Source organism: Herpailurus yagouaroundi, unplaced genomic scaffold (genome assembly GCF_014898765.1).
Source record: "Herpailurus yagouaroundi ecotype Mexico unplaced genomic scaffold, PumYag 198, whole genome shotgun sequence".
Lineage (NCBI taxonomy): Eukaryota > Metazoa > Chordata > Mammalia > Carnivora > Felidae > Herpailurus > Herpailurus yagouaroundi.
This window is the reverse complement of record NW_024412429.1, coordinates 17,464,186-17,479,067: the sequence shown is the minus strand read 5'-3', so window position 1 is coordinate 17,479,067 and position 14,882 is coordinate 17,464,186. Positions and strand designations below refer to the sequence as shown.

The 14,882-nt window shown below is 41.1% G+C and overlaps 1 protein-coding gene across 2 annotated transcripts in view; it reads right to left on the bottom strand.

The window, feature by feature from the left end:
• KATNA1 (katanin catalytic subunit A1) overlaps nucleotides 1–14,882 on the bottom strand; it is a 41,976-nt gene that overhangs the window by 26,930 nt on the left and 164 nt on the right. The window contains exons 1-3 of one of the 2 annotated variants that reach the window (XM_040448916.1): nucleotides 14,514–14,772; nucleotides 2,343–2,517; nucleotides 699–856 (exon numbers count right to left, since the gene is read on the bottom strand). In XM_040448916.1, coding sequence (XP_040304850.1) covers nucleotides 699–856; nucleotides 2,343–2,504 — 320 coding nt within the window. In that variant the 5' untranslated portion in view covers nucleotides 2,505–2,517; nucleotides 14,514–14,772. Of the gene's footprint in view, nucleotides 1–698; nucleotides 857–2,342; nucleotides 2,518–14,513; nucleotides 14,773–14,882 lie in introns of those variants that run through there. The other variant, XM_040448915.1, reaches the window with a different exon arrangement.

Genomic DNA, 14,882 nt, shown 5'->3' with positions numbered 1-14,882 from the left:
AAATTAATCTTAAAAAAAAAAAAAAAACTCATTTTTCGGGGTGGCTCAGTTGGTGAAGCATCTGATTCTTGATTTTGGCTCAGATCATGATCTCACGGTTCACGAGCTCAAGCCCTGAGTCAGGCTCTGCACTGACAGTGTGGAGCTTGCTCGGGATTTTCTCTCTCTCTCTCTCTCTCTCTCTCTCTCTCTCAAAATAAATAAATAAACTTTAAAAAATTTATTAAACTATTTTTTTAAAAAGCCCATTTCTCATTTTAGCAATTTTGATGAATAGAAGTATTCTGTGATAGCCTATTTGAGAACCACTGCTTTAATCTAACTTCCTCACTTTACATAAGAAAAATTAGAGGCCTAGAAAAGGTTAGATGCTTTTCCCAAAACTACAGAAAGTGGAAAAGATAGAATGAGAGCCCAGATATTTCAGTTCCCAGCCCCATGCTCCTTCCCTCAGATAATGTCTCCACTATTATAAGCTCATTCACAAAAGCATGTTTTCGGCTTATTCCCACCTAAGTTCAATTTATTGATATAGGTCTTATAGGTCATAGTTAGATGACCCATAGTATAAGCGCTATAAAAGGCATTCAGTAAAAAATGCTCTCCTGTTCCTGTCTCCCTGCCACCTAGTTCTCCTAGATGTGACCAATGTTGTCAGTTTCCTATGCTAATTTGTGTCTTAAAAGGTGTCTACTTACCTTCGTTCAACAGGTACAGGCAGGGACCAGACCTCCCCCTCGGATGCTGGAAGTTCGTGTTGGGCAGCTTTCAGTGGAGTGTGGTCTAGTTTAAAGCTCTCCAGTGTCTTCATGATATCTTTAACATGCTTAGCTTCCACATTTATTTCCTGCCAAACCTGGTTTCAACGGAGAATATGACTCTTTATATCTGTAACTGATAATTCACTGCCAAGATTAAACTAGGGCCATTTATTACAGATGTTAGAAACCTTCATTTTGACATCAGCTGTACTGTAAATCACACCCAAATATTCTGTCAAAATTTTAAGAACGATTAAGTTTTTGTTTTCAACTGCAAGACAAAATGAATTAAATATTCTGAATAATTAAGCCACGTTCCTGACTTATGATTCATATTCAAATTACATAACAAATTGACGATAGCTATAACTTTCTTTTTGGAAAGTTTGAATAATACTTTTCTAAGTTGATTCTCTAATGGTTTTCATGGTATGTGGCTGACTCTCAAAATGGTGATGAGAATGCACTAATTTCATAACTCATTAATGGATTGCAACCCACAGTTTGAAAAATATGGCTTCAGATGAAAATGGCCCAATTCACACACAACCAAGATTGTTTTAAGCATTGCTGATTCAATTTAAAAACAACATACACAAAATATTGAAATAAAGTTGGTAATGTTTTGTTTTAAAACTAAACGAGGGGTGCCAGGCTGGCTCAGTTGGTAGAGCGTGTGACTCTCTATTTCAGGGTTGTGAGTTTGAGCCCCATGTTGGATGTAGAGATTACATAAAAATAAAAAAGTCTTTTAAAAAACAAAGCTAAATGATTTAGTATCTTTACAAAAAAAAGGCTCAGACTTTTAAAATAAAAGTCTCCAGCCTACAGAACAAAAATCTTTCAGTGACAAACTTAAGACTCTATGAAATAAACTATTTTCCTCTTCTGGTAATGTAAGGAACATGCAGACAGATTTAGGGGAAAAGGTTTAAGTTCAAAGAGGTAGGATACTTCTCTCTTTTAAAGAAATTAAGGACAAGTATGGAATACTATCAAAGAAGCAGTTTAGTAGAATCTGAGGGAAATATTCAACCGAGAAGACCACCTCAAAAAGACTATTAAATTCTGTCATATTTTTTTCCTCTGTGATAAAGTTGAACCTTGTTAGAAATGCCACCTTCAAGTGGACTTATAACTTCTACACTTTCCACCTGTAAATTTCTATTGATCCTCAGTGACTAACATTCCTCAAATGGGATTCAAATATAGTCTGCTTCCTAACAGTCTACAGAAAGTACGGTACCCATGAGATCTGGGTGCCATCTGCAGTTTCAACAATGGCTTAATAAAGTCCATTCTAATTTTACCAGGTAAAAGGTAAAAAATGTGATTTAGAAAAAAAGGTCAAAATTATTTCTTTCATCTATTAGATTCCAACAACTATAATTGAGAACTCATAATACCGATGATGGTGAATATAGACTATTACTAATATAAAAAAGAAATTCAAGTAACATTGTATACAAATCCATGTAACAAATCACTCTTCATGTATAACTGCAAAAAGCCCTGACAACCTCCACGTCTTCTCTTCTGAGTACTTACACCATTAAAACATACAGCAGCCACGATTCTCACCTGTTGCCATTTCTGCTGGAGATAGGTATCTTTGACTGAATACAGATACTTGTTCATCTGGTCAAGAACTCCCTGGTAATAGACCATGGCAGAGTCATAGTTCCCCAGCAATGCATATTCACGAGCCAATTTTACATTCTCACTAATCATGAGAAGACTCATGCTCAATTGTAAGCTAAAAAAAAAAAAAAAAAGAAAAGAAACATTTTCACAGGTCTCTGAAAAATAAGTTGCAACACGTAATTTCTTTCAAGTATACTTTCCAGGGCTCTGTCAACATGCTCACAATCACACACACTGCGCTGTCCATCTCTGTATTTGCTCGTGCCATTTCCACTCCTTCAAAGAAGTTTCTAGGTTCCCATGGGGAAACGAACCCTGATGTGTCAAAGCCCAGCTCAGAGGGCAGTTCTCCCAGTCTGTCTGCCCTCTGAACTTCTCAGTTTGAAATAAACTCTCCGCCTTCTAATGCCCCCTGGCACTTTACTGGGACCTTTCATAGCAAGACATGTGCCTACTCTGAATTACAGTTACTGATATATGTCTTATCTTTTCTTGGAGAGCAGGATTTATATCTGAAAGATGTGAGACTATCCTCAGTGTATGACATGCAAGTGTTACTGAACAAGTGCAGAGCAAGTGCACAATGTCAGACAGTTTTGGAAAGTGGTTTGAAAACATGTGTTTTGAAGTTAGAACAATCTTGGTTAGAATTCTAATTCTGACACCTTGGTCAAATCCTTTAACGTTTCTAAGCTTCAGTTTTTCAATATGTAAAACTGAGATAGTACTACTTCCCAAGACGTGCACTATAAGGAATAAATGACTATTTAAAGTATCTAGCATACTACTTGGCAAATAATAGGATGTCAACCTCCCCTGCATCTTCCCTAAAACTATCTCTATCACAGTCTCTGTATTAGTAGGATATGGATATATGGATGTGGCTATAAAGCATCAGAAGTAGGTGCTCGGTAAACGTCAGCTTCATTGATGTTGACAATAATTACTATTACTAACTGCATATAGCATGGTGTAGTTCAAAGTAAGTTAGGGTAGTGGCTCTCAAAATAAAAAGAAATTTGAAACGCACGGTGAAAGAACTGCTCTGAGTTCAAATGAATGAAGTTCCAAGGCTGTGGAACTAGAAAACACAGGAAAGCTGAGAAGAGACAGATGTGTGAAGGAAACGAGATGATTTTTTTTCTGACTCCTTTTGTCAGTGGGCTACTCAAACAGCTGTGTCTCACAGATGAACAGAGATGACTTCAATGTGGGGCCCTCTCTAGCTAGCCTAATCTAGCCAGAGGCTTTCTTAAAATTGTGGTTTTGACCCCTCCCTTCCCCACCCCACCTATGGGTCAAGTGTCGCAACAGAGCTTAAGTCTGATAGAGACCACTATGGCTCTTGTGTTATTATTTAAATTCTCTAATCGGGGATGAGGTTTTGTGAAAAAGCATGCCAAGCAAAATTCTTGAGTTTAATTTAGTGCAGACTGTTTAGCTAGTGTGCAGAGCAAGGAGAATGATGGCAGACCAACCAGGAATATCTAACAAACACTACATTACACACAGGACTAGAAAGATTTCCTGCCAAATAGACAAGAGAAGGTAATCAAACCCACACAGCCGGAATTAGAGGACTGTATAAAGCAAGATTAACAGGAAATATTGCCAGGCAGAAAAGTTAAAAACCAGCACTGCTATCTACAGCAGGGCAGAAAAGGGAGGACACTTGCTCCCTAGGACAGAGATTACAGGGAGATGGGATCACCTCAGTGGAGACGCAGGGTTGTCAAAATCACACCAAGAGCCTCAGGCTTCCATTCCCGGCCAGTCTTTGGCAGTTCGCAGTCTCTAACCACCAAAGGCACAACTGTGGGGGCACCCAGGTGCTCAGTCAGTTAAGCATCTGACTTCGGCTCAGGTCATGATCTCACAGTTCGTGAGTTCGAGCCGCACACAGGGCTTTCTGCTCTCAGTATGGAGCCTGTGTGGGATCCTCGGTCAACCTCTCTCTCTGCCCATCCCCCATGCGCCTGCACGCACTCTCAAAAAAAAAAAAAAAGTTAAATAAATAAATAAAGGCGCAGCTGCTGCACCTCCACCCAGTTAGGCTTAATACATCTCATGTATTATTTACTAGAATCTTTACTTTTTTATAGACTTTTTAAAGTTTTTTTAAATGTTTATTTATTTTTGAGAGAGAGAGAGAGGAGAGACAGAACACAAGTAGGGAAAGGGCACAGAGAGAGGGACACACAGAATCCGAAGCAGGTTCCAGGCTCCAGCTGTCAGCCCAGAGCCCGATGCGGGGCTCAAACTCACGAACCGCGAGATCATGACCTAAGCTGAAGTTGGTTGGTTAAGTGAGCCACCCAGGTGCCACTAGACTTTGTGTGTGTGTGAGTGTGAGTGTGTGTGTGTGTGTGTGTGTGTGTGTGTGTGTGTGAGAGAGAGAGAGAGAGAGAGAGAGAGAGAGAGAGAGAGAGAGAGAGAAAGAAGGCGGGACAGAGAGAGGAGAAGAGAATCCCAAGCAGGCTCCAAACTGTCAGTGCAGAGCCGGATGCAGGGCTCAAACTCCCAAACCACGAGATTATAACCTGAGCTGAAATCAAGAGTAGGACATTAACCGACTGAGCCATCCAGGCGCCCCTTATTAGGATCTTTAAACCCAAACATCTTTAATCTCAGTATGAGGTTCAATTCCTAAGTAGGGGGCAAACTAAGAAGCCAAGACAGCAACTGGCCCCTTCCTGAAAACCAATTCTAGAAGAGCCACAGTTACTTTGTAGAAGGTTCATGGATCCTAGAACTGAATACAAAATTCTGAAAAAACACTGAAATACCAGATGGTGATTTCGGTCCCACTGTGTGGGGAGGTACAAGGCAGCTTGGAGGGAAATAGGGCCAGGTTAGATTTTTCTATCTGTGCCTTTCTGAGGTCTATTCTCCTGGGCCATCCTTGCTGACCCTACCCACACTTACTGCTATAGGTCAGAAGAGCAGCTGGATGGAGACATCATGGCAAACGTAGGCCTGGATAGATTGGGGAACTGATAAAAACAGAGGTCAACAGGACAGCTCCGTGAGTGGTCTCTTGCTGCCACACTTCCATTCAGTTTAGGCTAGATGGTAACAACTAAGAAAGACAGTTCTTAGGAATATCAGTTTCCAGGCTCAGAATCCCTACTGGCAGGACTGGGACAGCACACAACTGGGACACCAGGAAATGATGGAGGTGGTTGAATAAGACAGCAGAGACTCAGCACACCACACCCCCCCACCCCCCAAGAAAGTAAACATAATTGGGCTAAGCCATCAATTCAAGAAGCTAGATAAAGACTAACAGAGCAGACCAAAAAGTACATGAAGGGAGAAGATAAAGGGCCAACTTTAAATAAAAACAAAGAGGAGAGGAGAGTGGAAGAGAGGAGAGGGGAGGGGAGGGGAGAGGAAAGGAGAGGAAGAAAATCCCAAAACACTGGAAAAGACTTTTTAAAAAAAGCAAAATATGAGTCATTAAAAAATTGAGAAGCAAATCTTGGCAAGTCTGATTAAAGGAAAAGAAAAAAGAACATGCAAATAAATAAAATACAAAATGAAAAAGAGGAAATAACTAGACAGTCTTGAATTGAAAGAAATTTTTTTTCTCGTTTAAAAATGTTTCTTCTCTTATTTACTAGAAAATGAAATTTAAAAAAATTTTTTTACATTTATTTATTTATTTATTTATTTATTTTTTGAGAGACAGACAGAGACAGAACACAAGTAGGGGAGGAGCAGAGAGAGAAGAAGACACAGAATCCGAAGCAGGCTCCAGGCTCTGAGCTGTCAGCACAGAGCCCGACGCGGGGCTCGAACTCACGGACCGCGAGATCGTGACCTGAGCCGAAGTCGGATGCTTAACCGACTGAGCCACCCAGGCGCCACGAAATTGAAGTTTTAATGAGAGACCTCTACCTTTAAAAAGCTTCAGGCCCAGAGGATTTTTTATAGGTGGGTTTTACAACTAACTTCTAAATAGAAGGTAATTCTAATAACATAAAAGTTGACTGAGAAAACAACGGAAAAACTGACCAACTCTTTTAGGAGGCTGGGCTCACCTCAATTTCAAAATTGAATAAGAACAATATAAAGCCCACTTTGCTTATGAACAAAAATAAGAGCTAACAATGTTTCAAAACACACACTATCTCTGGTCAAGAATTATCCCAGGGGGCACCTGGCTGGCTCAACTGGAAGAGCATGTAACTCTTGACCTTGGGGTCGTGAGTTTGAGCCCCATGTTGGGTGTAGAGATTACTTAAGTAAATAAACCTTAAAAAAAAAAAAAAAGATTTATAGCAGGAAAGCAAAGGTAATTTAAGATCAGAAAATCCATCCTTGGGGCAACTGGGTGGCTCAAGTCAGTTAATGTTGACTGATTTTGGCTCAGGTCATGATCTAAGCCCTGTGTTGGACTCTGTACTGGAAGTGGCTGGTGCCTGCTTAAGATTCTCTCTCCCTTTCCTTCTGCCCCTCCTCCTCCTCCTCCATGCATGCTCTCTCTCCCTGTCTCTTTCTCTTGCTCTCAACAAAAGAAAATCCATTCTGATAATTCCTCATTCTAATGGACAAAAGGACTTCATACGAAAAAAGTAGAGAGAATAAAGGGCAATTCATGGAAGGGAAAATCCAAATGGCTACAAGTACAGATACTATTAACAGATGAATGCAAATGAAAGTAATCAGAAACCCCTTTTACATTCACCAGATTAAAAACAAAATGGTAAATCTAATAATACTAAGTACTGGCAAGGATTTGGGAAAAAAGAAACCCTCACATATAATGTGTAGACATAAACTGGTATAGTCATTTTGGAGAGCAATCTGGCAGTACTTAGAGAAATTACATATGCAAATATACAACCCAGAAATCCCACTCTTCTCTAAATATTCCAGAGGAAGTCTCACCCGCAGCTCCCTCCAGAGACTTGTTTTAGGATGTTAATGACAGAATTATTTGAGAAATCAAGGAGTTGGAGGCAATCAACCTATTCCCTGCTAGAGAAATGGGTAAGAAAATGTGGTGGATGCATACTATGGAATACCATGTAGAAGAGGAAGCAATTGACAAAATTTAAAAATAGCAACATGCATAGATCACTGAAATACAGGGTTGGGTGAAATAAAACCCAGACACAGAACAAGATTTAGATCACAATAGCATTTTGTAAATTCAAAATATATATACTATATAAAACACTCTTTTGTCAGGGATATATACACATCAAAAAACACATATTAAATATATTAGAGTATCTTTGGAGGGTAAGATACAGAATATAAGTGGAGAAAGAAGATGAAGGCTAAGGAAAAAACAAATAATACACACTACAAAAGAAGAGTCTTGTATCAACATATAGCCTCTAAGATGCCCCCTGATATCCCTACCCTTGTGTAATCACCTTCCCTTGAATATGAGCTTGTTAATAGACAGAATAAGCAAAAATTATGGAATGTCACCTCTGAGATTTGACTGTGACTTCCATCTTGCTCACAGCCTCTTGCTGGCAGCTCTAAGCTGTCCTGTGCAGAGGCTCACATGGCAAAGAACTGAGGGGGACCCCAGGCCAACAGCCAGTGAGGAGCTGAATCCTGCCATCACCATGTAAGGGAGCCTGGAAGCCAATCCTTCCTCAGTTGAGTCTTGAGCTGATGGCAGCCATGACTGCTACCTTGATTACAGCCTGGGAAAGACTCTGAAGCACAAGCACCCAGCTAAGCCATGCCCACAGCCTAACCAAAGAAACTGTGAGATAAAAGTTTGTTGTTTCAAGGGACTAAGTTTTGGAGTAATTTGTTATGAAGAAATACAGCTATGAACTAACTCAAGACTGAGCATCTGAGGTCCAAAAGACAAAAAATTCCATGACCTAAATAGTGATTCCATGGAATCATGACCACTGTAAATATTTCATCTTGATAAAAGCTCCATGCCCAGAGACCATGGCTCTCTGTTACTTACTGACCGATCCCCAGCACCCAGAGCCATGTCTGGCACACAGCAGATAATCAATCTTTGAAGGAACGCATACTGCCAGGTTTTTGTTATAACCACTAAGATTTCTTACCTTTGTCCAGTTCCCGACCCTCAGCACTCTCACATTCCTTGGTCCTCAACTCTTCCTGACCAGAACTGTGTGATGGCTCCTACCCTGAAGCTATAAATGCCCTACGGTGACACCTAGTCTGGGAAACGATGTTAGAAGAGTAGAGCTGGGGCCAGGCGCTGGCAGTAAACAGTGGCTCTAGAGGAGTTGGGTGTCAAGCCTCTATGTCTTTTCCTTAACTGACCCCCTCCACATCTTTCTTCATGTCCTCCTACTAAAAAACAAATTCTAAATCAAGTTGTTACTTATACATAGGTGCCTCCCCCTACTTTTTGTTTTGAGGGCCATGATTCAAAATCCCAAACCTTGTAGAATTCACTCCAGGCCTTCATTGAAGGTTCTGTGTTATGAGTACTTCTAGTCAGATAAAATTCCTTAGCATCCAATGAATTGGCATTTTCTAACAAACAAATGTAAAAGTCAATCCAAGGCCATATTAAAAATGACCTGAAAAACTCTTGATTGTCAAAGAAACAATGTGTTTACTGAAAATAATATCAGGGGCACCTGTGTGGCTCAATTGGTTGAGCATCCGACTTTGGCTCAGATGGTGATCTCACGGTTTGTGAGTTCAAGCTCTGCATCAGACTCGTAATGCTATCCACACATAGTCCAGTTTGGATCCTCTGTCCCTCCCTCTCTCTCTGCCCTTCCCCCGCTTGCACTCTCTCTCTCAAAAATAAACAAACGGGCACCTGGGTGGCTCAGTAGGTTAAGCTTCCGACTTCAGCTCAGGTCATGATCTCACAGTTCATGGGTTTGAGCCCCACATCAGTCTCTGTGCTGACAGCTCGGAGCCTGGAGCCTGCTTCAGATTCTGTGTCTCCCTCTCTCTCTCTGCCCCGCCCCCACTTGTGTTCTATTTCTCTCTCAAAAATAAATATTTAAAAAAAATCAATAAACATTAAAAAAATGTCCTTAGTTGATTAAATGTGAGACAAAAATAAATTTTCCTATTCGTCCAGTAGTCTCTAAGAAAGCTTTCTCAAATGAATATCAACACTGCAAATTTATGAGATTCTCAAATGTCCAAGAATATAACCTTATCATTTCTAAAACTACTCTGCAGAAGTACAGAAATGAGGTCTACCTAGCACAATATCTGGCAATTAAAAAATATTTTGTTAAGTTTATTTATTGTTGAGAGAGAGACAGAGCACGAGCAGGAAAGGGGCAGAGAGAGAGGGAGACACAGAATCTGAAACAGGTTCCAGGCTCTGAGCTGTCAGCCTGTAGGGCTCTAATCCACAGACCTTGAGATCAAGACCTGAGCTGAAGTCGGATGCTTAACCAACTGTGCCACCCAAAAATCTGGCAATTTTTGAAGAAATTAATATATTTGGAGAAAAGCCTATTGACCAAATTTTTTTTTAATTTTTTTTTCAACGTTTTTATTATTTATTTTTGGGAGAGAGAGAGACAGAGCATGAACAGGGGAGGGGCAGAGAGAGAGGGAGACACAGAATCGGAAACAGGCTCCAGGCTCTGAGCCATCAGCCCAGAGCCTGACGTGGGGCTCGAACTCCTGGACCGCGAGATCGTGACCTGGCTGAAGTCGGATGCTTAACCGACTGCGCCACCCAGGGCCCCCTTGACCAAATTTTAACCACCATGAACAGTAAAGACTATCCACTGGTTCAATTAATAGAACACTTATAAAAATGAGATTGTACACAGGGCAGCTGGGTGGCTCAGTCAGTTAAGCATCCAACTCTGACTTTGGGCTCAGGTCATGATCTCTCAGTTCGTTCACTCTGTGCTGCCAGTGTGGAGCCTGCTTGAGATTCTCTCTCTCCCTGTCTCTCTGCTCCTCCTGCATGCTCCTTTTTCTCTCAGAATAAATAAACTTTAAAAAAAAATTTCCTTAAATAAAAATAATCAGATTGTCCAGAAAGTCAGATTCATGATTAGACATTATCAAAGAGAAAAATAACCATAGGTGATGCCTACTTTAGGCATCAACCAACCTGTTGGTTGGTTAAGAACCAACATTTTGCTTACATGGCTTGTGCATTTATTTTAGCTGATGACTAAATCAATTTATCTAAACTAAGTAAGATGCAACATGAAATTTTAATTCAAGTAACAGAGTCAAAATTTTTACTTTATTTTATTTTTAAAGTTTATTTCTTTATTTTGAGAGAGAGAGGGAGACAGAGAGAATCTCAAGCAGGCTCCACACTGTTGGCACAGAGCCCGACTTGGAGCTTGAACCCATGAACTGTGAGATCATGACCTGAGCCAAGATCAAGAGTCGGACACTCAACTGAATCACCTAGACACCCCCAGAGTCAAAACTTTTAAATAATAAAAAATATTACAGCAAAATTTCTAACAAACTTAATATTTGCTGTGGTGTGGTATCTCCACAAAGAGACTTAGACTATTGTTTTCTCCTTCAGGATTAGGGGAAAGAAGTGATCAAAGAGACGGAAAAAGAATAGGCAACAGATCCAGTGAAGAAATGGGCAGGGGCACCTGGGTGGCTCAGTTGGTAGAGCGTCCGACTTCAGCTCAGGTCATGATCTCGTGGTCTGTGAGTTCAAGCCCCGCATCAGGCTCTGTGCTGACAGCTCAGAGCCTGGAGCCTGTTTCAGATTCTGTGTCTCCCTCTCTCTCTGCCCCTCCCCTGCTCATGCTCTGTCCCTCTCTGTCTCAGAAATAAATAAAACATTAAAAAAATTAAAAAAAAAAAAGAAATGGGCAAAAGACATGAATAGACACTTCACCAAAGAAGACATTCAGATGGCCAACTGACACATGAAAAAATGCTCCACATCCCTTATCATCAGGGAAATACAAATCAAAACCACAATGAGATACCACCTTACACCTATCAGAATGGCTAACATTAATAACTCAGGCAACAACAGATGTTGGCAAGGATGCGGAGAAAGAGAATCTCTTTTGCATTGTTGGTGGGAATGCGAGCTGGTGCAGCCACTCTGGAAAACAGTATGGAGGTTCCTCAAAAAACTAAAAATAGAGCTACCCTATGACCCAGCAATTGCACTACTAGGCATTTATCCATGGGATACAAGTGTGCTGTTTCAAAGGGACACATGCACCCCCATGTTTATAGCAGCAATAACCAAAGTATGGAAGTATACAAAGTATAACAACAATAACCAAAGTATGGAAAGAGCCCAAATGTCCACCGAAGGATGAATGAAGATGTGGTATATAAATACAACGGAGTATTACTCGGCAATCAAAAAGAATGAAATCTTGCCATTTGCAACTACGTGGATGGAACTGGAGGCTATTATGCTAAGTGAAATTGTCAGAGAGAGACAAAAATCATATGACTTCACTCATATGAGGACTTTAAGAGACAAAACAGATGAACATAAGGGAAGGAAAACAAAAATAATATAAAAACAGGGAGGGGGACAAAACAGAAGAGACTCATAAATATGGAGAACAAACTGAGGGTTACAGGAGGGGTTGTGGGAGGGGGGATGGGCTAAATGGGTAAGGGGCACTAAGGAATCTACTCCTGAAATCATTGTTGCATTATATGCTAATTAATTTGGATGTAAATTTTAAAAAATAAAAAATAAAATATAATACACACACACACACACACACACAAAATAGGAACAGACGCAAACATCTGAGTTCTAAGATTCCTACTCTCTCCCAAAACAACAAATATGGGGACCTCCCTACTCCACACCTAAAAAAACGAGACCATATCAACTCAATTTTAAGGAGTTAGACTGGGCTCCACTAATAAGTGCAGTTTTTACTGTAATGTGCATAGGTCAGTCATTCAAGAAATATTTACAGAGCACCTACCCTGTTGCAAGGAATCGCACAGAAGACAAAAATAAGAATTAAACCTGAGCGCCTGGGTGGCTCAGTCAGTTAAGTGCCCAACTCTTGTTTTCAGCTCAGGCCATGATCTCATAGTTTGTGGGTTCAGGCCCTGCATCAGGCTCTGCACTGACAGCACAGAGCCTGCTTGGGATTCTCTCTCTCCCACTCTCTCTCTGCCTGTCTCCCGCTTGTGCTCTGTCTCTCAAAAATAAATAAACTTAAAAAAAATAAGAATTAAACTTTTAAAACCTTGATGTTTAGAAGAAGGGACATCATTTGATCTATCCTAGGTGTTATTCTTTACTTACGAAAAAGAAACAAGCATAACATATTATTAAGCTCAGGCTAAAAAATCAACATCAATGTTAAAAATATTTATCTGTAAAACTGATGTCCTAAAATAAAAACAAATGAACCTCAATCACACATTTTCTTGAAGGCATTTCAATAAATCAAGTGTGTGTAACTCTAAAAGTGACAACACGCTATTAAGCAACGTTCAGAATGTTCATCTCTGGGATATAAAAACAACCATAATACTGATTTACAGTCAGTCATTAATGATTATGAAAAAATACAATAAATGAGTGACCCATGACCAATTACAGCATGGCATGCATTTTTCTTACCTTTATAATCATCATATGATTAATGCTCAAGAAGCATGAGAAAGTTATCAAAAGAGTGCCAAAAGAAAAAAAAAACTGCTCAGGAAAAAATAATACACATATATATATTTGGTAAACTTTCTCTCAGTTTCCCCTGAATAAAACAAAAATAAATCAGTGAATATAACAATCAAAATGTAATTTAAAAGCTATATTCAAATTGTGCCAATAAACACCACAAGCAAAATCTATTTAGCATGTTATCAACACTGACCATATTGATTTGATACACTATCTTTTTAACCAGTCAGTAGCTAAAAAGAACCCAAACCACTGTTGTAAAGGGAAATTCAACAATGTTAGTAGAGTAAATTCTACAAAATTCTCTAATTCTTAGTATTTGTCAGAACGGTGACACCAGTATCAAAATATTATGCAGAATCTGTTGTATAATATGCCTACTATTGAATATGTAAAATGTAAAAGATTCTCCAATAACCAATGCCATGGAAGAGCTGTGCATAGCTTTCCACAGTCTAGGAATGTTGGAAATTGATCAGCACTCCCCCCCCCCCTTTTTTTTAAGGCATGATACAGGCCACAGGTTAATAGCAATACAAAATAAAGAGTTCTGCCACTATTTCTGTGTGAGAATTTACTGATTACAGATATCATCTCCTTTGGAAAAGACAATAGGGCTGCACAATGAGACATTTAGGCCTCTGAACTTTACAAGAATCTTTCTTGCCACCGGGGTGTTCTATCATTGTGGCAAAGATCTATCGCACACATTCTAAAACAGAAGGAATGTTTCCAGCAGTAACCAAAGGTCTGATTTCAAAGAGCAACACATAAGTGAATGCTTTGAAGAGAGAAAGATGCAACATTGTGCTGCTGGAATTTAGTAACTGATATAAAAATGGCACTTGGCAGTTAAAAGAAAAAGTTATTTTTTATTAAATAAGGGCTGAGACTATTCACTGTAAGGCACTTAAGGGTCCACGTTTATCTCTAACTCCGTCACCGTAGAATATGCCATATGAAACGATGTTTAGAGGGATACATTTTCTAAAGTTCCAACTCTAAACAAAAAGGGCCAAAAGCCTCCCAGAGCACGCCTGGCTCCAGAATAAATAAGAAAGAATATCCTCAACGCTATCACACCAATCCAATAAAATGTAAGAAAAGAAGCTGCATCCCAATGTCAAGGCTTTCGAGGTTTTTCAGGGGTGAGGGTTTGGGGACGGGGGCGTGAATGGATTCAGGAGAAATCCGCTCAAAAAAGCGAAGAAATAAAGAAAGACGTGTTTTTCCGGCCAGAGACGTCTCTAATGACACAGGCCTAGAAATGGGATCGCCAAGAGCCCCCCAAAGTCCTCGGCTGGACAGGATTCCTCAGGCAGGGGAACCGTCACCTGAGCCACAGGTGTCAGCGACAACATCAAGGACCTAAGAAAGACCTCGGCGCAGGCAAGGGCAGGCTCACAGCGGGATGCGCAGAGGGCTCCCATTGTCCGCCCCTAATCCCTCGCCGAGCTGGCCACGGGAGTCGGGGATCCCAGGGCACCGGGAGAGGGAACACTCACCTGTGCCTGCCGAGGCTCCTCGGGAAACCGCCCACCGCCAGGCGGAGGGGAAGGGCCGTGCGTGGCTCGAGGCGGCAAGGAAGCAGGGCCCAGCCCAGTCCCAACCCCTCTGCCCCGTTCACGGACCCAGCACTGCTGGGTTCAACCGTCACAAGCCCCGGCGCTGCTTCTCCTCGCCGAGAATTTGAAGGCAAACCCGCCAGGGTCACTTCCGGTGCTGGGGGTGGCCTCGTCAACTCCGGCGCACGCGGGGCGACGCCCCGGGAGCGAGGACGCCGGGCAGCGTGCGCGCGCCGGGCGCCGGGCGCCGGCCGGGGCCTGGGCAGGGCAGGCGGGGACGCGCCTGCGCAGTGAGCGCCGCCTCGTGGA